Source organism: Adelges cooleyi, unplaced genomic scaffold (assembly GCF_023614345.1).
Source record: "Adelges cooleyi isolate 19-005CV unplaced genomic scaffold, UGA_ACOO_1.1 ACOO_flye_CR_arks_rails_tigmint_CR_PRNA_7, whole genome shotgun sequence".
NCBI lineage: Eukaryota > Metazoa > Arthropoda > Insecta > Hemiptera > Adelgidae > Adelges > Adelges cooleyi.
The window spans coordinates 20,457-46,682 of NW_026096404.1; the positions used below are offsets into that span (position 1 = coordinate 20,457).

Sequence of the window (26,226 nt, forward strand, 5' to 3'; positions counted from 1 at the left end):
TTTAAAATAGTCAAATAAATTCCAAAAGTGTACGGATTAATTTGGCTTCGGTGAGGAACTAAGAAGGTTTTTATTTTTTATTTTTGTGTCTGAACCCACGATATCTCGTAAACCGCTGAACCGATTTCTTCGTGTAGCAACCCTATGGATCAGAAATCATACCTGGAAGGTACTTTAGGAAGCCAAAAACTAAAAAAAAGACACCCCTTCTCCATCAAAATCAAGAAAAACACCAAAAAAATTTACAAATTTTTCAACTAAAAATTACGATGCTCTATAACTTTTTTAAAAATAGTCGAAAATGTTTCAAACTTATACGAATTGTTCATCAAACATAGTACTATCGATGAACATTAACAAAACAAAAAAATATCATAGACCCTTTCCCCTAGAAGGGATAGAATTTTTTTCTTTATTTCACTTTTTCTAGCAAAGTTTTAGAGATTAAGATCTGAAATTTAGACCGAAGGTAGATCTAAAATGAACTTTACAATTTACAATATACAATTTTCTTAAAAATCTGTAGTCAAATTTTTTTTTAATTTAGGTAAAACACCAAAAATAAGGTTAATTTACACTTCAGCCGTAATCAGATTCTAGGTTGCTATGCGTAAGTGATTCAACAGTCAACGAGTAATGCAAATATTTTCATTATATTGTTAATTACGATGGGTAGACATAGATGATCAAACCTAATTGTATCCAGCTTAAACGAAAAATGCATTAGTAAATGTCATTAGGTACAATCCTTTTATCGATATTTGTATTTTTATCTATGAACACTAGACCTCCCTTACTTGCTCACTTACTACAGCTCATTCTCTTACCTTTAATACTTTGTTATTGTGCTTGGTTTGACTCTACTATCCACAGATTGACATTGAAGTATTTATTTAATAGAAATTGCATTACTTTTAGTTATAATAATTTCTGCAAGCCCGTGACCTCCCCGTTCCACAATGCCCCGACCTAAATGTACTGGCTTTTTATGGCATTATTTTCTAACGTCTACAGATTTCTTTACACAGAGGCCCAAACTTGGGTTTCCAATTGATAATGTACTAGGTTTATTTTATACTCTGAATTTTCGTCGGATGAAATGCGCTAGTATATTATAAAAAACGGTGAAGTGTGTTAATAACACACGGTTAGTTTTTTTTTTTTGCGTCTACCTAAAATTCGTATAGGCATGAAAAAACAAATGAGTCATAATAACGCTCCATATCATTGTACATAGAAAAATTTAAACCAAACAACTATTAGCTGACATTATCCAATAAAAAAAATTTTACCGACCCGGTTCAACGGTAATATTTGGTTTTAACGTGCCTCTGTTTAAAATGTAGGTACGCTTAAATAATTTTGTTTTTGAAGAAAATGTAATAATATTTTAAACGCAATGATATAATATTATGACCTTGTGTAACCCGCACCTGATAGAAAACCAAAGCGACTATAATATAATAAAACTATTGCTTTGAAATCAACTATTATTTATACAAAATAATTAAAACAAAACACTTAACAAGAACAGAAAAATTATTATCATTATTTTTTTTTTATTTTATAAAACTTTCATTTGAATATTTACAATCTATAAGAAAATTAAATAAGCACAGTATGTTTTGACAAAGATAAAACAAATTTAGACAGTGACAATTTTTTGAGGGGAAAAGGCTACAGCTAAAACTTTATTTACTTGGAATCACTGAAGCAGATCCCTTGGCCAAATTGTATATTCTTAAGCCCCATATTAGATCTATCATCCAAACTTCAACCCCTATAACTTTGGTTGAATAAGTGAAGTATACAAAAAAAATTCTATCCCTTCTAGGGGAAAGTACTTCACATATTTTTTTGGTTTGTCAATGTTTATCTTTAGTACTAAATTAAAAAACATAATATGTCAAAATTACAAAATTAATAGCTATTTTCGACAAATTTATTTTTCTCGTAACATAATAACTCTTCTTATAATATATAATATTAAGACAAAACTTAATCATGAGAGTCGAATTATTTTGTTCTTTCCACAATGTGGTATTGTTTGAAATTAAGCATTTGCTTTATTTTTTGTTATAACATGTTTTTACATTACAGTCTTTTACACATGAAAAAAGTATTTAAATCTCCAACAAAAACCTAACAGTGAAAAAGGGTCAAGTACCAGACCCCCCCCCCCCCAAAAAAAAAAAGTCATCCCACCAAATTAGTGATATCTACATTGTGGCTAAGTATGCTATTTCTTTTGTTCATAATTTTACTTCACTCTTACATTAACGAGCAATACTGCTCTTTTATTTGTATTGCTTAAGACTTGGCTAGTTCACTACTTTGATTGGCTTACTTAAGACATACATTTGTACCAAATCAAACGTTTCTACCTATACAGGAAGCGTTTTATATTTTTGATGATGAGTGAGTGAGTGAGTCGGGAACAAAAATGATAACTATGAAATTTTCCTCTTTTGAGAATGTTTACTATTAAGGGCTAAATTTTTTACAGTGTCCTAAGCTAATCGAGCCTTTCAAAATCTTAACTCAAGAAGATACACTGGCATGTTGGAAGTGTGAAAGTCGAATTACAAAACTTAAAAGTAAACGTCCTATTTAAGTTACACTGATAAGGCTTAGGTACCTATCGATATTTTTTTTCTACACATGTTACATGGTGTTTGTTAGACCTATCTTTAGGCTAATTTTTAATTCTTGAGTCTTAAAATTGCGCCAAAAAAAATTTCAAAAACTTTGAGCTTTTATCCCGGAGGATGGTCAAAATTTCAGATTTTTTTCATGTGCAATTTTATTGATAAGTCTTTTTACATAGAAAACGCTAAGGTTATTGTAAATCGAAAATATTTTCAAAAATCATACAATTTCGGCACTTATGCACACATGAGAGCGTTTTAGAAAATTTTTTTTCCATCGATAATAATATTCATAAATTCAAGCAGAAAAAAATACTTCGTTTTAACGGCAAAAACAATAGAACATAAAATTGCCAATGTTCGAGTTTTACATTTTTTTTTTTGTACACATCTTATTGTTACTTTTGACTTTGAAAATTTGAAGGGCATAGCAAATTTTCAAAACTGTAAAATGTTATCGAATCGGATACACTATTTACATACGATTTGCGCACATAGATATACTTTAAACTACGGCCTTTTATAGTCCCTGAAAACAAATAGTAACCTTACCTTAAGTATGGCTACCGACGGATATTCACAAAGGAAAAAGCCACAACAATTGAGGTTTGGACTTGAGTTGACCGAGCTGACTGAATGTGATAAAATAACTTTTGGAAAATTTAATTAAAACCTAAAATTGGTACTTGAGTACTCAAAAATTACTGGGACCACTCTAAATACTATCCGTAAAAATATTGGCATAATTTGATAGTTTTCCGAATTTTTACTTCGTCTAATATGTTATGGATACATATTATGAGTTCTGACTCTTCACAATTTTTTTCAAATAAAAGGTCCTAAAATTATGGCTAAAAACACAAAAAAACTTACAGCCCTCGTGGGAGGCTGGCTAATGGGTAATATTTAAATTTGCGACTAATGGCGTATAAGGGAAAAATATACTTCCACTCAATTCGACAGTTTTTCCCGAAATTGATAAAATCATTTTCATAAAAAACGCATACAATTGTTGATGTGACATTATCGTCGATCGTATATTTTATATAGTAAAAATATAAATATTTATTGATAAAAGCACTGTAAATACAATAATGCACTTTGAAAATAAGCCTATAATTGTTGCACACAAATTAATCCGGATCATGTCGCATCCTTGGAACAAAACAGTCAAAACTAAAAAATAAAGTTTCAATGGAAGTATAACTTAAAGATTGTACCTGCTCCCATATGGTCAATTTTAACTTTTAAAGCTTCAATTTCAATACTCTGCAATTATTTTTGTTACACGGTGCTTGTTATTTTAATTTAAAGCTGCTTAATTAAATCTCAGCCAGACACCATAATTAAATCTATTTAGCAATAGGTTTTTAACTCACCGGTTTGCCAAATTTGATTCTTGTCGCAGTTTACCATTACAAATAAAATATTTTATAAGCCGTAATGAGGAATGCGGCAGTTTGTTATTATTTCACGGGTGTCATCCGGTTAAGAACTATAATTATGTTAAAGTTTGGAACGCCTCAAATCGAAATGAGACGGTCTTGATTTATTTTTCTTGAGTATAAAAAAATGTAGCAGTATTATACTTTTTTTAACCGAAAAAAAGAAGATATTCATTAAAGATACAAATGCTACAATGCATTCGTCGTGGGTTGGGTAAGATCGGACACGAGGGAGGGGAGGAAAATACCTTCTCAGCCTTTACCCAAATAACGCCGCTGTATTATATTAGCTGTTATTGTTAGATTTAAGTTGTAATTAAATATATTATTGTAGCTAGTGAGGATTTACAAGAGGAACGGTCATCATACATTTGAAAAGTTCAACAAAATGGAACCGCTAATGGCTATTTTGAAACTTTTTTTTACCTATGTTTTTCCAACAATATGAAATTTTTTACTTGATTCTTTTCCCTTTTTTATATCTATTTAATTACGATAAAGAGAATTTTCAAATGATTACCGTAAAATATAAAATAAAATGTAAATACCAAATTTCACAATTTGCCCGTTAATATATTTTGAACAAAAGGCGTATAGTTTTTTTTGTGCGTTTAGTCAGCCATCGCAGCTGTATCGCAAAAACAAAAGACATTCTTCATAAGTATAGCATAATAACAGCCGTCAACAAATGCCACCGATTGTTAAAAAATTTCACTGTTTTGCACAATAGTTATTGTTATTCTAAGTAATTAGTATCGAAAAGGAATCGATTTCTAACAGTAGATCTGATAGAAATCGGTCAAAATTTTCGGCAAAATATTCAAACCCTTAGGAAAAGTACTATGCCTTTTCAATCGTTATTTGGCTATATTCGTTTCCTCATTCTACTTTTTGCGCATTGATAAAGAAAACAAAATGATAAATCGTTGTAAAGCAAACACCTAATATTAATAAAACGTGTACCTTCAAGTATAGGTAATATTACGAAAACATGTTATTCTGATATTTTCGATAACTCAAGATACACTAAAAAATTGATAGATTCATTAAGGACAGGACACTCATAATCTCTTAAAATAATAGGATATTTGTAGTTTTTATAATCGGAAACACTTAATATGGTGTTAATTTACAATAATATAAAATTACTAAACATTTACATTTTTTTTTCACAGCTCGGGTTTACAGAAGCTTTGTGTCAGCAAAATAAAATTATACTCCACTCCACCCTTCCTCCCTAAATTTTTAAGATAAAAAACAAAGGTAATCATCCAAATCGGGAGTTCGACCAGTATACTATTCAGAAAATTATTCTTAGTTTAAATAGTAAGTTAAAGATTTACGTTACTAAAATTTGTTAGGGTCATGGAAAATTCTTAAAACATTTTTTTTACATACTAACTAAAAACTATGTTTTCATCATAGTTCGAAACGAGATGCGTACAACTAGTATTTTTTTAAGGACGTTTTTATATTTTCAAAAAATCAACTTCACGCTGCATCGTTCGTTTTACTCCAAAATCAAAAGGAAAATCGAATTTTACCAACACAAATTTTGTTTTTCTTTATCTTATTTTACAACATTTAACCATTTTTAATATCAATTGTTTTTGTTTTTTTGAAAATTTAACCATACTCATTCCATGGTTAAACTATGATGAAAACATTTGGCCTGAGTATCCAATAAAACAAGTTTTATCAATCTTAAAAATACCCATAGCTTCGTGTTCCGCCCAATTTAAAAATATTTAAAATGACAGTGACCATACATTTTGGCGGACAATTTTCAACAAACTAGGGGTCTCATTTTAGGCCAATACGAACCAATAAGTCGTTATTGACAAGACATAGATGTATAAATTTTTTTAATTGTTAAAGAGTGAGGTAATTGTATAATTTCGCACATCTTCCTGTGGCATTTCAAAATATGATTTTTTATGTTTCAAGTATTATTTATCGAATTTGGGCCTAAGCGTTGACTCGAAAACATATTTTTTTTTTTACTTTAGAAGAACACTTGGGTGTTGCGGTGTGAGTTTCCATTGCTACTATTTACATAAACGAAAATATACGAATCGTTTTTTACACGTTTAAAAGACGTCGACAAATTCAAGGTCTTAAGAAGTTCATGGTGAACTCGACTTATTGACGACTTTTTAGAATAATACCGTAAAAAAAACAGCCTATGTGAAAAATTTTTGGTTTTATTGTAATACAATGTTATTTCAAGGTCATTATAATTTTTTCCGCTTCGTTAAGAGGATTTAGGCTGGTGTAAATTTGGAATCTCTTATTGCAACCAGTATTATACATTTAGATATTCATGTTTCTTTTTAGTAAAATAGAATAATTTAGGATAGTTGTTAAGTATTAATTAAGTCTTATCCATCGTAGGGCAGCGTCCAAATAAGACATAAAATAATTGAGGCAATGAGCGCAACAGTGGCTTAACCCATCAAAATTAAAAAACTGAGATTATGATGTATTTTTATTTAGAATTAAACATATCTAATGCAACACCGGCCTATTTATGATTTTTTTTATTTATATTTAATTTAACTGAAACTTATACGTGTTGTTGCATTAATATATTTTATGTTTTATTATGAAAATTAAAAAGCTGTATTACTCTTATAAACCGATTTATGACAAATGCCACTGTTGCGCTAAACTGTATTGTTTTTTTTATATAAATAATTTATACTAAATAGTTGGCGACTAAATAAACTATTATTATTTTTTTATACAATTTAACAATTTTTAGAATGATTTTGACGTTCTTCTTAAAAACAGTCGAATTATTTCCAAATTTGTGTGGAATTTAAACCGTTTCTCAAATGGTAGAATTGTTTTCTTTGTTTCACTCTTATAAGAAGTTTCGGTGATTTAAGTCAGGAAAATTAGGCCAAAAGTAGATCTAAAATGGAACTAAAACATATAAAATTTTCTCAAAAAATCTTTGGTCAAACTTTTTTTATTAAGGAAAACTCCAACAAAAGGGGAAAGTTATACTTTGACCGATTACTCAATTTCCAGGTTGGTATGTGCGAATGAGTAAACAGGCAACAAAAAATATTTCATAATATTGTAAACAATGATATACGGGATACTATAGCAATTAATTTATATAGACAGACGATCAACTCTAATCGTATCCACCCTTAAACTAAAAATTAATTTTTAAGCAAATAATTGTCATTAGGTACAATGCTTTTATTAGTATTTGTATTTTTTAACTGTGAACACTAGACCTCTCTTCCTTACACACTTACTACTACTCATTGTCTTACAAATAATATTTTCTTAATGAGCTTGGTTTGGACTGTGCTTGGTTTGACCCTAGTATCCACAGATTGGTATTGAAGTATTTATTTCATAGAGATTTAACTCGTGACCTTTCCAACCCCACTATGACCCGACCTAACTGTACTGTCTTTTATTTTCTAACGTCTACAAATTTCTTTATCCAGAGACCCAAATTTGGGTTTCCAATTGATAATTAGGTTTTATTTTTCACTCTCAATTGTCGTTGTATGTAATGCGCTAGTGTATTATAAAAAAACGATAAAGTGTATAAACAACACACGGTTTGTAATATTTGATTGCGTCTATTTACCTTAAATTCGTATAGCAGTTTTTTACAAAATGTGCTGGCTTTTTACACTCAATATTATTGCAATAGAAAAAGCCAAACCGAACGACTCCTAGCTGATTTTGTCCTTGAAGTTGTTTATGCCTATATCGACGAAAAATACTTAAAAAAAAAAAAAAAAATGTTTTAGCCCAGAACTATACCAATCCGGTGGTTCAACGGTAATATTTGTTCTTTGACGTGCCTCTATATGAAATGAAAGTACGTTTAAATAATTTTGCTTTTGAAGAAAATGTAAAATTATTTTAAACGCAATGATAAGTTATGACCTGGAGGCACTCCCCGCACCTGATAAAAAAAAATGAAAGCGACTGTAATGTAATTTAACTTTTGTTTCAAATCAACTTTTAATAATACAAAATAATTAAAATAAAATAATTCAATAACATGCAAATTATTATTATTACAAAATAAAGCTTTTATTAGATTATTTACAAGATAAAACAAAATAAAATAAGCACATGTTTCGACAGAGATAATAATAAAACTAGCCAGTGACGTTTCTCGGCGTCTTCTCCTAGCTTTAGTACAGCCAACATTTTCTTTTAATTGGAACTACCGCATCAGATACCCTTGGCCAATTTCGGCGAAGACCAAAATGTCCGGTAAAGATCTAGTAGCGAGGTTGTAAACGAGTTGGTTCGGATGACCATTGAGTTTAGAGTGGAACATTGCATAGAAGATTATGGAAGTTTCGTGAACTCTTTTGGCGTTTAAGTCTGAACAATTATTTCGATTAATGCAAACGTTAATATTTATGTATAAAAAGTTTAAAAAAAACCAACTTATCTAATTAAATAGTTAAAAATAGTCGTTAAAATGCTTTACAATTATTGTAAATATAACATTGAAAAAAAAAAGTTATAAGGGCCCTTTTAAATGATATTATAAACTTCAATCAAATTCTATTTTACTCAAAAACAAAAAAATACTTAACATGCATATCTAAATTTAATATACAGGTTGCTATAATGACCTTGAAATAACATAGTATTACAAAAACCAATAAAAATGATCGACATAAGTTGTTCTTTTGTTATTGTTCTAGAAAATCGTCAATAAGTCGGGTTGGCCGTGAATTTCTTAAGACCTTGAATTTTTCGATTCGTATATTATTCTCATTCATGTAAACAGTGGAAATGGAAACGCACATCGAATCACCCAAGTGTTTTTCTGTAGTAAAAAAATTGTGTTTTCGAGTTGACTCTTAGGCGAGAATTCGATAAATAATACTTGCATAGAAACTCATGCTTTTGAATCTTTGTTTACTTTCTCGGTGTAACTTTTGTAATGTTGTTCTTTTTTCACGTCGTCGTATTTTAAATGATCCTCCTCCAATAATTTTTGAAAATTCCACAAATCAATATGTTTCCTCTATTCGTTACCTAGGTTTTATTTTTGATACTAAACTCCGTTGGCACCCTCCATTTCGAAATATGCTCTCCTTTATTCCTAAATGGTCCAACCTTCTATACTCTTAAGGTGGAACCGATTGAGGTTTCCATCCCACTTCGTTATTATTATTCTATGAGACAATGATCTAAATCAATATAGGTCTATAATTGATTATTTGAAAAAATTTTAACGAGTAGAACGATTATTTTCAGACGTGTACAGATTCCCACAACCAGAGGCCCGAATTTGGGTTACCCTATCATAACGTGTAAGGTTTTATTTTGTGCTTTCAATTTTTGTTGTATGAAATGCGCTAGTGTATTATAAAAAACGATAAACAGCACACGGTTGGTAATATTTATATAACCATTACGGTATTACTAGTGTTTCATATAGAAAAATAATATCACTGTAATTGTTACAAATTCCAGTCGAATCTTTTTGATTTATTCGTACTATTGCACCGCTTATATTTTGGAATATAGTCGTCTATTCCACAAATTATTATTTTTTTTGCGTTTTATTTACCTTAAGTTCGTACCGGTATGAAAACACCGGTATGTACTCACATAATAATACACATAAAAAAGCTGCATGGTTATAGATGTGCACATATTTTTCGTACTATTAAATGCATTAGTATAAAAAAGACCTTGAAGTTTAGTCGGGTCGGGGCATAGTAGGGACGGAGAGGTCACAGGTCCACAGATTTTATTATAACAGAAAGTGATAAAATCACTTTAAAATAAACTCTTCGATGCGAATCTGTGGATAGTATGTTGAAACCAGTTATAGCGGTTTAAAAGATATCGTGAACCAGCAATAATGTACTTTAAATTTAATATTTAGTCTTGTGCAGGGTGGATACCCGTGTATCGTAATTAACAATATAATGAAAATATTTTCATTACCTGTTGACTATTGATTCACTCACACAAAGCTACCTAGAAACTGACTACTGCCAAAGCGTAAATTTACCCTAATTTTGGGGTTTTCCTAACTATAGATTATAGACTTATGAGAAAATTGTAAATGTTATAGTTCCATTTAATATCTACCTTCGGTCTAATTTTCAGATCTTAATCTCTAAAACTTTGCTTGAAAAAGTGAAATAAAGAAAAAAATGCTATCCCTTATAGGGGAAAGGGCTTATGATATTTTTTGTTTTGTTAATGTTTATCGATAGTACTCTGTTTGAAGAACAATTCATTTAAATTTGGAACTTTCTCGATTATTTTTAAAAAAGTTATAGAGCATCGTAATTTTAAGTTGAAAAATTTGTACATATTTTGGGTGTTTTTTTCGATTTTGATGGGGAAGGGGTGACTTTTTTGAATTTTTGGCCCGATAAAGTACCTTCCAGGTATGATTTCTGATCTATAGAGTTGCTACATGAAGAAATCGGTTCAGCGATTTACGAGATATCGTGGATCCAGACACAAAAATAAAAAATAAAACTCATAATTGTAAAAGCAATATCCTCGTAGTAGCCCTTATTATTACAGAGAGCCTCCACTGCAGCGGAAAGTATGAGAGGTGAAGTATATAATTAAACATATATGTGAGAAGAATAAGTGTTTTTTTGGGGAGATGCTTAGTGACCACGTATGTGATCAAGTCGAAACCAGGATATTTTTTATTGGGAAATGTAGATATGCAATGTTTAACTTCGGCTGGAGAGAAAGATTTTGGAGGTAGTGTCAATTGGAGTGGGGATAATAAGAAGTTTTGTATTTTATTAAGAAGTTCAGTATTTTTTACAGTTTCGTGGGGCTTAAAAACATTTGTTAAGTGCTTTTGGAAAAGTTCTGCTTTTTCCTGATCATTTGCGGCCCATGAACCATCTTCATTTCTAAGTGGAATGAATGTAGGTTTGTCTTTTACGGCTTGTTTGGTGGTGAAAAAAAAAAATTGTGTTATATGAAATTCATTTTGGGGCGGTAGACTGCATAAAAACCAACACTTAATCTAGATCCAATAAACAACAGTCCTCTTTATAATTTGCAGGTAGTTGAACATAATATACTAATAGTTGACCTTCGGTACGGTCTCCCGCAGGCGATAAAATATCGAGATAACGACGGTTGTTTTGCCGTGTCTTAATAAGTAGACGGATCGGTTTTTTTCCCAATAAATTGTGTATCTACTGTAATCAGTTAATCTGTATCATGTAATAAACACAATATTATGATACCGACAGTTGGGACCTAACCTATCCTAACATGGGTCGACGTTACAAACCGCAAGTTATTAGCGTCTGTTCGTTTTTCACATCTGGTACACCATGATTGTAGTTTAAAAAAAAATAAATAATAAAAGGTTCTAAAATAACGGCTAAATAACTAAAAAAACCAAAAAAACTTGAAACTCCTCTAGGGCGGGTGCGAAATGGGTTTAATTTAAATTTGATACAACTGACGTGTGCGGGCATACCAAATAAGTATTCATTACCCCCCCCCCCCCCCAAAAAAAATATCAACTAGATGAAATTCGCTTTTTATAGAAATGCTACTCGAAGGAATTGGTCCAGTATTAAAAAAGTTACAGTGTACACAGATAAAAAAAAACACTCATCAGTGTAAAACCAATACCTTCGCCGCTCTGCATCGAAGCTAATATGAATTTATATCATTGTATCTTTTATGTATAAAATATGTCAGGATAAGTATCAAATAATATAGGTATTTGATGCACTGAACATAATTATTATTATTATGTAACTGTCCAGATCTAAAAACTTAAGAGTTATTTTATTTCACCGTTTATCATTCTGTACACTTTGGCCGTGTTTTAAGCAATGTTTTTACTTTTTTACTACTCTTTAAGTCTTTTCCTGTTTAATATATACTGGTTGGCCTCTAAACGTTTCATTTATGTTTTGTACTCTTGAGTTCCTAAATAACCGTCATAGGACACACTAACATATTATCATTCTTTCACACTTTTAAACTTCTAATAACCAACAGACGTCAGACCTAGAGTATCAAAGTACCTTTAATGCTCCATGCCACATGTACCTCTCATAGTGAAATTCTAATTCTGACTTACACTACATTACACTACACTTAATCAGTACTTTGTTTGAAAAATATTTGTCCAAAACCAGGTATGAATTCTGATCACTAGATACAGCCAAAAGGTACAATGAAATATAACGACATTACTTAAAAACGAAGCTCTAGTATCAACAATATAAAATATTAATCGTTTCTCAATAAAGTTCTCGCACATGATAAGTTTAGCTCTTTTTTTTTTTTTAATTGTATTTCATGTAGAATTTTTTATACAAGTTATTTCATCGATAAAGGCATAAATCACATCAAGGACAAAGTCAGCGAGGAGTAGTTCGGTTTGACTATTTCTTTTTGCAACAATATCGAGTGTAAAATGCCAGCACAAGAGGGTCGGGGCATGGATTTACTCATTTTTTTTTAAACAACTGTTACGTGAATTAATGGTGAATAGACGCAATAAAAAATATTTCTAACAGAGTGTCGTTTACACACTTTACCCATTTTAACACGTTTTTATTAACACACTTTCTTGTTTGTCGTTCCGGGTGAAATGTTGCAACTCAAACGATGGTGATAAGCTTGAGATAAGTTTTATTTACATCGATATGTTTTTTATATACTTTTTGATATAATTAGATGTTATATTAATCATAATGTAGATGTTCTACTTAATAATGCTATAACTGTTGCAGTTCCGTACAAATTCGACCGTTTTAAAAATTTTGTCTTAGAAATAAAAATAATGCTACACAATTAGTAAGTAATAAGTGTATATTTGAAAAGAAACAGAGATTTTGGAATAATTATCAGTCGTTATGACATATCATATTTTGAAACAATTCTTTAATAACAATTTATGAGATTTAAAAAAAAAATTATAACATTATTAGACATATAAACTTATTTTTCAGAATGAACTTTTTTAGAAATCTCCGCCTGAACTATTTTTTGTTTTCTTTTTTGGTAGATGTAATCACTCAATTTTTCATTTAACGTAAAACGTCCTTCCTTTCCAACCATTGCGGCTTTTCTTTGTTCAGCAACTTTTGCAACAGGCATTCCTGATTTTTCACAATGTATAATAAAAAGATCACGAAATATATCTGGTGTTATGGAATCTAAAACGAAAAAACATTAAATTTTATTAATTATAAATAATACATGTTATCATAATGACACTATATGTTGTAGTTGTCAATTCCATAATTTATTTTAGCTCCGATGTGCAGCTGAAATTATATTGTTTTTGTAATAGTGTATTTTTATTTGTCTAAATTTGTTTCTGGACGAAGGGGCGGTCATTTTTTTTTTAATTTTACTTTAATTGAGCATACTTTTGGGTCTCGCCACATTTAATAGTATATTGAATATTATATGGTATTTTTGAATGAAAATTGTTTCTTAAAAACAAAATACTACTTTACAGTTTCGCATCGGAGATAAAAAAAATATTATTAAACGACATATAACGTGTGTAAAATTTTTTTACAATATTCGCTAGAGTGTTGTATCTTATAGTATGAATTTATAAAATCCCACTCTTCAAAGTTGTCACCCATGTATTCGTAATAATCAATATATCCAATTGCTTCAACTATAAATCTTAGGTTGTACACTTTTGACATCTCTTTTCTAATAACCTCGAACGCCTCTTTTATAATCTGAAAATTGTTAATCAACACAAAGTTTAATTCTAAAAAATTTTAAATTTATAAACTTTAAATACGATTACCTATATAAATACCTGATGATTAAGAATCAATAAAAAAATATATATGTATACAGGGTGATTCATTTTGGGTAAGACACTAATTATCTCGGAAAACATGTACATTTAAAAAAAAATAATTTCCTATACTTTTAGGTACACCTTGTACTATATTTTTCAATACTGTGAAAATTTGAATCTCCAACCCTTATACCAAAAAATAGAGCAGGACATCACTTTTTCAAATGGCAAAATATCTTTTAAATTCCATAAATTTGTAGACAAAAGTTTTTAAAAAAATGCTATTCTTTGAATTTTTAATTTTTATCCATTTATTCGCTTCAATAAGATTTTAAAAAAAAAAAAAGGTTTTTTTTTAAAAATAAATTTAGAAAATATTTAAATTATAGTAGCTGGTATTCCAAGTATTAGCGTTATTAACATTATTTTACTGAATGACTTTGTAATATTATGTAATAATAATGATATAGATAAGATTATAACAAAGTAAGCAGAAAAGCAATACAACGTGTGTAACATTTTATAGCAAATAAAAAATATTATTAAATTATTAAAGACTTATTTGTTTTCGATGAAATTTATAAAATAAAATTGCTATAAAATAATTAAAATATACTTTAGCTGTTAAAAAATTACATCATTATATGTTTTTATGTTTTAAAACCAAATAAAAAAAATATTTAAAAATTAATCTGGAATTATTTCATTTTTTTATACAGCACAAAACGTATACTTTAAGTTAAAAAAAATTTGCATTTACTATAAATGTTCGGATTTTCGGATACGAATAATTAATATATTAAATCATAGAGTGATAGAACTTATAATACTTAGTAATTTACAAAGTAGTAAAGTGTAAACATTTTTTGGGTTAAACATTTGTTATATTTATTGAATTTTACTCGAATGATTAAGTTACGACTCTAGTTTTAATTTAATATAATAAAACCATTTTTTTAACAAACAATATTAGACAATTATTTTTAATAAAAGTATTTATGACAAGCATTTTATTTGTATGTCTTTTACCTAAATTAATAATAGTTTCCTAGAAAATTTTTAATTGGGAGTTTTTGTTCATTATATTATAAAGGATTCTGAAAAATATTAAAAAAAACCTAATAGTTTAAAAAAAAATAAAATTAATTACCGCTAAATCCTTCGGTGTGACATTAATTTTCTCTTCAGGTATAGCTGAACTTGATGCTTCAGGCTCAGTTTTCCCTTCAGGTGCATCTAAACCTGATGCTTCAGGTTGGCCTGTATGCATACAGCTAACCGCTAAGATAAAAAACAAAAACGAAAGAGAGAACTTTAAAAACATTGTGGTTAGTCTATAAAGTATTATCTGAAGTTAAACTGCGAGATAAATCGAATAAATTTTACCGTCTTTGAATGCCTGTTTTATATCGAATTGAAACAAATAAAGAATATTATACGAGTTCTCATCTTTTGATTTTTTTTTTGCCATTATTTGCACAAAATTGCATATTTGCACACTAATTTATTCGTTGTTTAAAATCAATACTAACATACCTACCAAAGTTTTAGCGAGGTGTGTTAATGTATTTTTTTTTACATCTTACAGAAAATTCATTTATTACACATATATTTAACTTCCATGCCACCAAATATTAAGATTATAAATCTCTGGGTTTTAATATGTTTTTAAAATGTCTAGTAGAATATCAGTTATCTATTGCCATGCATTAGTAACTAGTGCTATACTGTTTCATTGTTTAAATTCACTTTTTTTTCCTCTAAATATAAAATTTGGGTTAGTACAGAATTAAAAAATCTTATTCGTTAAAAAAAATAGCACACTTATTTTCAAAAGAGCTCGTCTTTTTCAAGTGTATACTATTTTTTTCTAATCTTCGCAAACAGTGTGAAAATCTAAGTAAATTAAACTATGATAAATATTTAAAAAATGTTCAAACTCAATTAACGTTAACAGTAAATTTTTCTGTAGTTTTATTAAATCATAAACCTCTATTAGCTCTTTGCCCCAAAACTTGTTTTTTAATGGCATTAATGCTAGTAATTGACAAAAACTAGTCGATTTATGTGCAAATAATTTTTTGTACCGTTTATACTAAATCTGAGATACCCCTAAATGATCCAGTAATTTATCATAGTAACTTAACACATATTAACTGTATTAATTTATCATACGATGATTAATATTTTTCTGTTTATAGCCTAAAATCATTTTTAGGCAAACAAACTGTCTTTAGGTACATTGCTTTTATCGAAATTTGTATTTTTATCTGTGAACACTAATCCTCTTTTACTTACTCACTTACTTACATATACTATTTTCTTACTGTGCTAAGTTTTGACTGTACCGGTTCGAACGTACTATCCACAGATTCGCATCGAAGGGTTTATTTAAAAATGATTTTATCACTTTCATCACTTTCCCTTGTCATCAGTTTTAATAATTCCTGAAGACCGTGACCTCACCGTCCCCACTATACCTCGACCTAACTGAACTGTCTTTTTTTGGAAAAATTTTAACGAGTAGAACGATTATTTTCGAACGTGTATAGATTTCCTCAACCAGAGGCCTAAATTTGGGTTACTAAATCATAACGTGTAAGGTTTTATTTTGTGCTCTAAATTTTCGTTGTACGAAACGGGCTAGTGTATTATAAAAAACGATAACCAGCACACGGTTAGTAATATTTATATAGCCCTTATGGTATTACTGGTGTTTCGTATATAAAAATAATATCACTGTAATTGTTACAAATTCCAGTCGGATCTTTTTGATTTATTCGCACTATTTCACCGCTTATGTATATTAAAAGTTGGCTGATGTAATAATTGAAATATGATTATAACGATTGAAATCGATAAAAAAAGAACCAATAGAAAATATCAGGTTTTCTTTGAACATGGAAAATATCATAAACATAATATGGCTAATTTTGCTAATTTCTGCTTATGTATTCAATTGTATAATTGGCATAGCTAGGCCACCCTTGGAATCTGTGACCGCCCTAAATATACTTTGCTCCCTGTCACCCTCCCGCAGCTAGTTTTTTTTCATATAATTTTCCTACTTGTACCTAAATTTCGGTAAAAATATTTAAAAACAGTGTGGCATTTGTGCTTAGGCAAACCAACGTATGAAATCGCGGAAAATACTCATGTATACTCAAGTGTTTCGAATGATGCCAAATGTTACCCGGCTAAAAACACCTAGCAGTGTTATTCTCTTTAACCGAATACCTTGCACTCAATTTCTGATTTTAATTTTATAGCGTTTAATAGTCATTAGTCGTATGTTCCACAAATTATTAATTTTTGTGTTACTTTAAAAGTCGGCCGACATTCAACAAAATGTATAAACGTTAATTTTTAACAATTTAATGTGTATAAAAAACAAAGTAGTTTTGATTCCAATTTTCTTTGCGTTCCGTATAATATGGTTTGCAAATAATACAAATATAGCGTACGATGGTGTTCTTTACATAGTTAACGTACACACAAAGCCACTGTTTTCCAAAACCATATAAGTTGTACTTAAAGGCGTCGAGGCCAAGCGAATGGCGTTACGCATTTTTACGAATACCACATCTAATATCTATCACAGCCATATCTAATATATAAAATGACATGGGCCCTATATTTGAACTTGGAAAAGAAAATATAATACACTATCTCACTCATGGAAAAGAAAATGATCTAAACAAGATTTTCCGCTGTCGGCATTTATCAATTACCGCCTATCGTTTGTTCGCGTTCGACAGTTGACACGTTATATTAATTAAAATGTTTATTTTCTATTAATTTGTCGAAAAAATATTAACGCATATTATAATATATTCGCCTTTTCCGTTGTATCGTGTACGGTGTTTGATATCTATTATGTTTAAGTGTGAAGAAGTTTCGGTGTGAAGCAGTTTCCGTTGTTTTACATCTGTCAATTTCGTTGACCCGTTAAGATAGAAATCTTTAATCTAATAAAACATGAGTGTTTAAAGGACCGTAGCATTTATGATATTCGTTTCAAATTATTTGTAATAGTATTTCTTTTTGATTTCTTAAAAGCCTTATCAATGTTGGTGTATTTTATACACTTCATTTGAAAGTAAGTAAGACTTTTGCTTCAATTGTTTTTTTAGAAATGCATCATTGATAATATTAAACATTTTTGGCGGGCTGCGACTTGCATAAACGTTCAGTAAAGATTTAATGAACCAATTTATTATATGAACATATTATATTCAGTGGCATTTAAACACAATTTAGTTGCCTGCGATTGATCAATTAATATTTAATAAACCATTAAAACGATTAACTTTTAATGCAACTTGGCATCCTACTTTTAAAATTGAAATAATAGCTCTATAATTATCAGATAAAATGGTTCTCCAGAACACTTGAGTAACCGTGTGGTATATAGCAATTACCAATTGACAGTTCCTTTTTTATATATAACACAACAATGAGGCAATTAAAATAAAGTACTTAGCTTGCAAAATATTTGTCCAAAACTAAGCGAGAACAAAAGTCAACTAGGAGTAGTTCGGTTTGACTTTTTCTATTTGCAATAATATCTAGTGTAAAATGCCAGCACAATAGGGTCGGGGCATGGAGATACTCATTTTTTTTTTAAACAACTGTTTTACGAATTAATGCAAACAGACGAACAAAAAAAAAATATTGCTAACCGAGTGTCGTTTAGACACTTTACCTTTTTTACCAACTTTTTATTAACACACTTTCTAGTTTGTCGTTCCGGATGAAATGTTGCAACTCAAACGATGATGATGAGCTTGAGATAGGTTTTATTTACAACAATGTGTTTTTATTTATTTTTTGATATAATGAGCTGTTATATTGATCATGATGTTGATGTTCTACTTAATAACGCTATAGCTGCTGCAACTCCGTACAAAGTCGACCATTTTAAAACTACTACACAAATTATAGTGGTTTCTCTTTTTTCTCACAAATAAAAATAATATTACACAATTAGTAAGTAATAAGTGTTTATTTGAAAAGAAACAGAGAATTTGGAATTATTAAAGTCGTTATGACATATTATATTTTGAAACGTTTTTTAAATAACAATTTAAGAGATTTAAAAAAAAATTATAACATTATTAGACATATTAATTTATTCTTCAGAATGTCATTTTTTAGGACGTTCGTCTGCTTCTTTTGTTTCTGAATCAGATTGTTAAAGATTGCACGAACGTTCCCAACGTTTTACATAAACTTGGAGGTATTCGTTCAATTTATGTTTCCAATCAAGATATCCTTTCTTTGTAATCTTTGAATCCAATTTGGCTTTTCTTTGTTCAGCAATTTTTGAAACGGACAATCCAGATTTTTCACAATGTATTATAAAAAGATCACGAAATATGTCTGATGTCATGGAAACTAAAACAAAAAAACATTAAATTTAATTATAAATAATATATGTTATCATAGAGGCATGATATGTTGCAGTTGTCAATTACATAATTTATTTTAGCTTCGATGTGCAGCTGAAATTATATTGTTTTTGTAGTAGTGTGTTTTTATTTGTCTAAATTTGTGTCCGGACGAAGAGGCGGTCATTTTGTTTTTAATTTTACTTTAATTGTGCATACTTTTGGGTCTCACCACATTTAATAGGATATTGAATACTATATGGTAATTTTGAACGAAAATAATTTCTTAAAAACCAAATACTACTTTACAGTTTCGCATCGAAGAAAAAAAATAATATTAATCGACATATAACGTGTGTAAAAAATGTTTACAATAAGAGGTCCATTCCTTATAGGTTTCGAAATATGATTTTACAAATTCCCATTGGTCATTGCTGTCACCCATGTATAGGTAATAATCGTCAAGTCCAACTCTTTCTTCAATAATGTCGACGTCGTATTCTATTAACGTCAATTTTCTACAACCCTCGAACGCCTCTTCTATAAGCTGAAAATTGTTAATAAACACGAAGTTTAATTCCATAAAAAATCTGATTATAAAATTTAAATACGATTAGACCTAAATAAATACCTATGATTAAGAATCAATAAAAAAAAAAAATATATATATATATATATATACAGAGTAATTCATTTTGGTTAAGGCGCTAATTTTCTCAAAAAAATGTGAACATAAAAAAAAAAAAAAATTCTAATTTTTTAAGGTACACAATGACCTAATTTTTTCAATACTGTGGAAATTTGTATCTCCAACCCTTATACCCCAAAAAAAGGGCAGGACATCACTTTTTCAAATGGCAACATATGTTTTAAATTACATAAATTTGTTGATAACACATTTTTAAAAAAATGCTATTCATTGAAGTTTTAATTTTCATCCATTTATTCGCTTTAATAAGATTAAAAAAAAAGTTGTGTTTTTTATATATAATTTAGAAAATATTTAAATTATAGTAGCTGTTATTCCAAGTATTAGCGTTATTAACATTATTTTACTGTATGCCTTTGTAATATTATGTTATAATAATAATAAAAATAAGATTATAACAAAGTAAGCAGAAAAGCAATACAACGTGTGTAACATTTTAAAGCAAATAAAAAATATTATTAAATCATTAAAGACTTATTTATTTTAGATGAAATATATCAAATAAAATTGCTATAAAATAATTAAAATATACTTTAGCTGTTAAAAAATTACATCATTATATGTTTTTATGTTTTAAAACCAAATAAAAAATATATTTTAAAATAAATCTAGAATTATTTCATTTTTTTATACAGCACAAACGTATACTTTAAGTTAAATAAATTTGCTTTTACTATAAATTTTCGGATTTGCGGATACTAATAATTAATGCATTAAATCATAGAGTGATAGGACTTGTAAAACTTAGTAATTTACAAAGTAGTAAAGTGTATACATTTTTTGGGTTAAACATTTATTATATTTATTGAATTTTACTCGAATAATTAAGTTACGACTCTAGTTTTAATTCAAATATATTAAAACTTTTTTTTAACAAACAATATTAGAAAATTAATTTGATGACAAGTATTTAAGACTAGAATTTTATTTGTATTCTTTTACCTAAAATAATAATAGATTCCTAGAGAATTTCTACTTGGGAAATTGTTTTCATTGAACTTCATTCAATTTTTTCATTAAATTGAGGATTTTTTTTTATAAATGATTCTGAAAAATATTGAAAAACCTAATAGTTTTAAAAAAATACTATACATTACCTCTAAATCCTCCGGTGTGACATTAATTTTCTCTTCAGGTACAGCTGAACCCGATGCTTCAGGTTCATTTTTCCCTTCAAGTGGGCCTGTATGCATACAGCTAACGGCTAGGATAAAAAACAGAAACGAAACAGAGAACTTTAAAAACATTGTGGTTAATCTATAAAGTATTATCTGAAGTTAAACTGCGAGATAAATCGAATGAATTTTACCGTCTTTGAATGCCTGTTTTATATCGAATTGAAACAAGCAAAGAATATTATACGAGTACACATCTTTGAATTTTTTTTGCCATTATTTGCACAAAATTGCAAATATTTGTTGCATAAAAAGCCATACTAACTTACATACCAAGTTCTCAGCGTGGTGTGTAAATGTTTTTTTTTTTTAATATTACAGAAAACTTATTTGTGACACATATATATTTAACTTCCATGCCACCAAATATTAAGGTTATAAATCTCTGGGTTTTAATATGTATTTAAAATGTGTAGTAGAATATCAGTTATCTATTGCCATGCAAGTGCTATACTGTTTCATTGTTAAAATAGTTAGCTAGACTAGGCCGAAACGACAGTCAGTAGGGTTAAATTAGTAGACCCAAAGACGGGACGGATGGTTAAGCGTTATCTGCACTTAAATATCCCATTTTTATAATTGCCATGTTGCCCGAGGAGCTTAACAGGCGGTCGTACCTCTAAATAACTTTACTCTCAAGTGTGCAACAAAAAGGAAACAGGTTTTTTTAAACAAGTAAATGTATTGTATATAGTATGTATTACACCTCTACCTAAGCGTTCTCTGGAGTTAGTCCATGTAATGAAGGAGTTGAACGGACACACGAGTACAGATGAAGCTTCCTCAGCAGATACGTTTCTTTTCCAAAAAATATATACTAGAATAACACTACACTTATTGATACCAATAAGTACTTAAGACACGTTGTCATGGTTTAACACCATAACCGGTATCTGAGCAACCCCTTCTAATCAATGGGCACCGATCTCGCCATTTTTTCCTTTTTTAAACCATTGCTTTTTAATAGGTAAATCGATACGGCTAGACACTGATCTCCACAACTCACTCGAAATCTGTGACCCATCCGGCCGCCTGCCGGCTACTAGTGACTACTAAAAAACTATTGAAATTTGAATGGGGTATTGTATTTACACTATTTACATAATTTGGCAGCCCAGTCAATTATATTTAACAACTAGTTAGTGAAAATTGCGTTTCATCGAGATTTGTTAGCCTTAACACATTGTTAAAACGATTGTAAAGTTAATCACCCAAAATCGGCTTGTTAAAAAGTCAATCAGCTTGTTAAAATGTATTGTAGTACTTATGTATAATATTTATATTGTTATAGTTCAGAAATTGTTTCATAAGTTTTGTTGACTGAGTATATTAGTAATATATTATAATAATGATGGTGAAAAATGTCAAAAACAATATAAATGATATAAATATGTATTTATTCATTCATTTAAATACAATTTCTATGAATATATTACCTATATTTTTTTTATTATTTGTATTTGTCAAAAAAAATCTGTCATTACTTATCTCAGACTTCTAACACATGTCAATAAGTTAATCAATAAAAAACAAGTTTTTTAGAACATTCTAAATACTGAAGAGTATAAAATAAAATAAAACAAAATAAAATGGAGAAAGAAATTGTATAGCTTTATTAAATCAATGTCTAGATCAATATAGTACATTCATTTTATTTAATTCCGTTAGTAATAACAAATACAATTTTTAGATAAGCGTAGTATGTTTTATGTGATAGGTGTGTAAACAAATTAGGTTTACAAAATCATTTATAATTTAACTAAAATTTTACTATTCTTTAACACATTTAGATTTTGTTTTCATTATGAGTATAATTTTTTTTAAATTTATGGTTTTTTGAATGGTGAAATTAAATCCTGCCAGCCCGATTTTAATCAGAATCTACGATTCATTCAAGTTTATCGAAAACGAATAAAAGTCCTGGCTCAGGCACCCCTATGTTACTAATATGAGACACGTATACTACTGGTGCTCCTGGAATACGTCTACAAGCCAAGTATTTTATATGAAAAGTCGTTTTATATCCATTTGGATTTCTTTCTTTAAAATGATCAGGCCAATTAAATATATAACTGTTTAAAAGAAGAACTTCCACAATATCAGTTGGACATCCACTATTTTTCAATGCGTCGCTTGCCAAATCCTTTAAAAATAAAAACGGTTAAACGTGTTTTTAAATAATGTATTTTATACAAAAATTACTTTTTGATTTGGGCTTGGTCCAGTTGACAAATTAGACCAATCTGAAATTTTTATTTCTTCTAATGAATCCGCCCAATCTTCAATATTTGGAAATGGTGTCGGGCCTCCGGTCTAAAAAAAAATTAAACGGTAATTAATTTGAAAACAAATACTGACTAAGGGTGGACGGATAAAAATTATTTTACAGTCTGCATGTTCTCTTAACGCAAATAACTTGATAAGTACTTCTTCATTAGAGTTGGGTTGGTGCACGTAAGTACGAATTATATTCAGAGGTCAATATGAATTTTTACAATCTATTGTGATATATTTCTTATGATTGTAGGAACTATGAGAATAATTTCAATTAAAGTATAATTTTCCACTGTTATTGTTTGTTCTTAATAAACGGATAGCGTGAATATGAATTTCTGATAAAATTACATAATATGTTATAGCCCCATTTTAAAATTATCTTCAGTCTATTTTTAGACCTTTAGCCCTGAAACTTCTCTTAAGACTTTTCCTACGATGTAGGCATACAGTTCTTATCTGCACGAATTACCTACTTTACCGCAATCCACTGGCCGCCTTAAACTTTACTACTTACTAGAACGACTATAAAATTAATTAAAAACTGGTTTACCGATCAGTCACAAAGTTCAGAAAATTATTCTGCAAAATTATCCCTTGCATTTAGTCTATAAGAAGCTTTATAATCTCACGTTACCCGCAAAGAAATCCCAATATAACCTCGTTGTTGATTCTAAAAGCTATGTGGAGTTATTATTTTGGAAGACTATAAATATTGTTACGAGTATAGCTACTCAATAAGGTAGGAAAAGTAATCTTCCACGATGGGCAGGGAAATGCGGGACGACATCATTCGCGATTATAAATTTTTGCAGCACTGAAATAAGTATGAAAAGTACTATCGATTTAAAAAAAAATGTTATCCCATGAAGTAGATTTACACCCGCAATGTTCTTACACTTAAAAATTGTTTAGAAAAAATGTATAGTATGATAAAATTACTGTTTTATTCTAAGAATGCAAAACATTTTTGGGAATTTATGAAAAACATAAAATATACTTTCTATCTACTAAAAAAAAAAAGAAATAAAAGATCGATTATATTTACTGATGTAGAACCCTCTTCATGATTTCCAACAGCGTTCACTAAAACGGTAAAACATGGCAACACAAATATAATTTTCCACATCATTTTCTTGCGTATCCACTAAGAAATATCTATAACACTAACAAACAAGTAGACAATGTAGAATGAGGAACAGCAATGAACATTAGTTAGACTTATGTACTATAAGTGTTCTATTACAGTTTGCATGTTTGTTTTACTTGAGCCAGCCATTCAAATAATATCTGTTAACGTTGTATTTCAGAAATACGCAAACATAAACGTTGTATTGACTAAATGAGTATTGTATGTCGAGTGTTAGTACATAACACCAGTTCTGTTCTGTTAACATTGTGTTTCAGAAGTATACAAACATGATTTATATAGCTCCTACTCGAAGGTATTGGCTTAGTATCAAAAATGTTACAGTGTACACAGACACAAAAAAAGCCCACAGCACTGTAAGACCAATAGCATTGCTGCTCCGCTTCGAAGCAAAAATATATTTTGCTTATTTTGAATAATTATTTATGGTATATGGCTTATGTTTCAGTACACAAGATGTAAATGCAAAAGGCAATGTTATTTGTAAATGAACACAACGTTCATGATTCTAAAAAACAGCAGAGCCAGATATAATATTTCGCTAGCAAAAAACAATTTTTGTAGGCTTTGTTCAAAATAATTGTCCAATATTTAAAATATTCCTGATATTATTAGATACAAATAAATCAAAATGTTAAAATATTATTATACAGAGCCTCATGTCTGAAAATCATTGATGAATAATTTTCTTATAAGAGAACCCATGCAAATAACAACCAACAATAACTAGAACTATAATACTCATATTATTTAAATTTGGAAACATTTTACTTATTTACACAAAACAGGGATAAATCATAGAGAAGAAGTGAAGGCGTCGGTGTTTAGAGAAGTTTAGAAAGTAATTTGTAGAAGCATGCTGGATAAGGAACAGAAAGAAGGGCGTGTGGGACGTACAGAGATTTTAAAGTTATTTTGTGAAAAGAGGGTGGGGGAATCAATTTTAACGGACAGAAAACACTTAAGGAATGATAAGTCAGCTGCGTGCCTACGATCAGACAAGTAAGGAAGGTTAAAAATGTAATTGGTCCAGTATTAAAAAAGTTACAGTGTGTACAGATAAAAAAAAACCCACATCAGAGTAAAACCAACACCTTCGGCGCTTTGCATCGAAGCTAAAACATTTTTCTTGATTTTTATGTAAAAGGCTTCAAAAGTGGTCAAATTATATGATTTGGGGTCGGTCATTATGAATTTGATATCAGTTTTCAATTTTACTCGGCCAAAAAAAACTTAAGTAAAAAAAAAAAAATTGAATTTTTGTAAACTTAAAGTCAAAAGTGGTACTTGAGCACAAAAATTAATAGTATCATTCAGCAAAGATATACATGCAATTGTTTTAATGATTTGATGCATTTTTTTAAGATTTTAGTTTTTTTTTTGAAAATGCATACACCTGGTGTATATGAATTACCGTGCGTATGTGGCAAGTCATACATTGGCCAAACGGGAAGCGCTATCGAAATACGGATGAAAGAACACGAAAGAGATATTGTGGGCTATAAAAGAATAGACAAATCTGCAGCAGCAGATCATGCAGCTAATTCGGGACATACCATCCAGTTTGACAAAGTAAAAATACTTGACAAAGAGCCCAATTTCGGGAAAAGAATGTACAAAGAGGCAATCGAAATTGAAAAATGTC

The 26,226-nt window shown here is 29.3% G+C and overlaps 2 protein-coding genes across 2 annotated transcripts; both read right to left on the bottom strand.

Annotated features, from left to right (window-relative positions):
• Nucleotides 1–13,054: 13,054 nt before the first annotated feature.
• On the bottom strand, nucleotides 13,055–15,283 carry LOC126845190 (uncharacterized). Its single transcript, XM_050583793.1, has 3 exons — nucleotides 15,034–15,283; nucleotides 13,644–13,815; nucleotides 13,055–13,272 (listed from the first exon to the last, which is right to left on the bottom strand). The coding sequence occupies exons 1-3, from the start codon at nucleotides 15,205–15,207 to the stop codon at nucleotides 13,055–13,057; spliced, it is 564 nt and encodes a 187-aa protein (XP_050439750.1). The 5' UTR covers nucleotides 15,208–15,283.
• A 7,489-nt stretch (nucleotides 15,284–22,772) lies between these two features.
• LOC126845183 (E3 ubiquitin-protein ligase NRDP1-like) lies at nucleotides 22,773–24,622 on the bottom strand. Its single transcript, XM_050583783.1, has 3 exons — nucleotides 24,480–24,622; nucleotides 23,360–23,470; nucleotides 22,773–23,300 (listed from the first exon to the last, which is right to left on the bottom strand). The coding sequence occupies exons 1-3, from the start codon at nucleotides 24,561–24,563 to the stop codon at nucleotides 23,046–23,048; spliced, it is 450 nt and encodes a 149-aa protein (XP_050439740.1). The 5' UTR covers nucleotides 24,564–24,622; the 3' UTR covers nucleotides 22,773–23,045.
• Between the last annotated feature and the right edge of the window lie 1,604 nt (nucleotides 24,623–26,226).

Bases quoted from the DNA above. Each gene is read 5' to 3' on its own strand.
- LOC126845183 (XM_050583783.1), bottom strand. From the start codon at position 24,563: ATGATGTGGAAAATTATATTTGTGTTGCCATGTTTTACCGTTTTAGTG. The intron at 23,471-24,479 runs GTAAATATAATC...ATTTTTTTTTAG, and splicing joins ATGAAGAGGGTTCTACATCA to ACCGGAGGCCCGACACCATT. The intron at 23,301-23,359 runs GTAATTTTTGTA...TTATTTTTAAAG, and splicing joins GACCAAGCCCAAATCAAAAA to GATTTGGCAAGCGACGCATT.
- LOC126845190 (XM_050583793.1), bottom strand. From the start codon at position 15,207: ATGTTTTTAAAGTTCTCTCTTTCGTTTTTGTTTTTTATCTTAGCGGTT. The intron at 13,816-15,033 runs GTAATTAATTTT...AACAATTTTCAG, and splicing joins TCACACCGAAGGATTTAGCG to ATTATAAAAGAGGCGTTCGA. The intron at 13,273-13,643 runs GTAAAAAAATTT...TTTTCGTTTTAG, and splicing joins ACAACACTCTAGCGAATATT to ATTCCATAACACCAGATATA.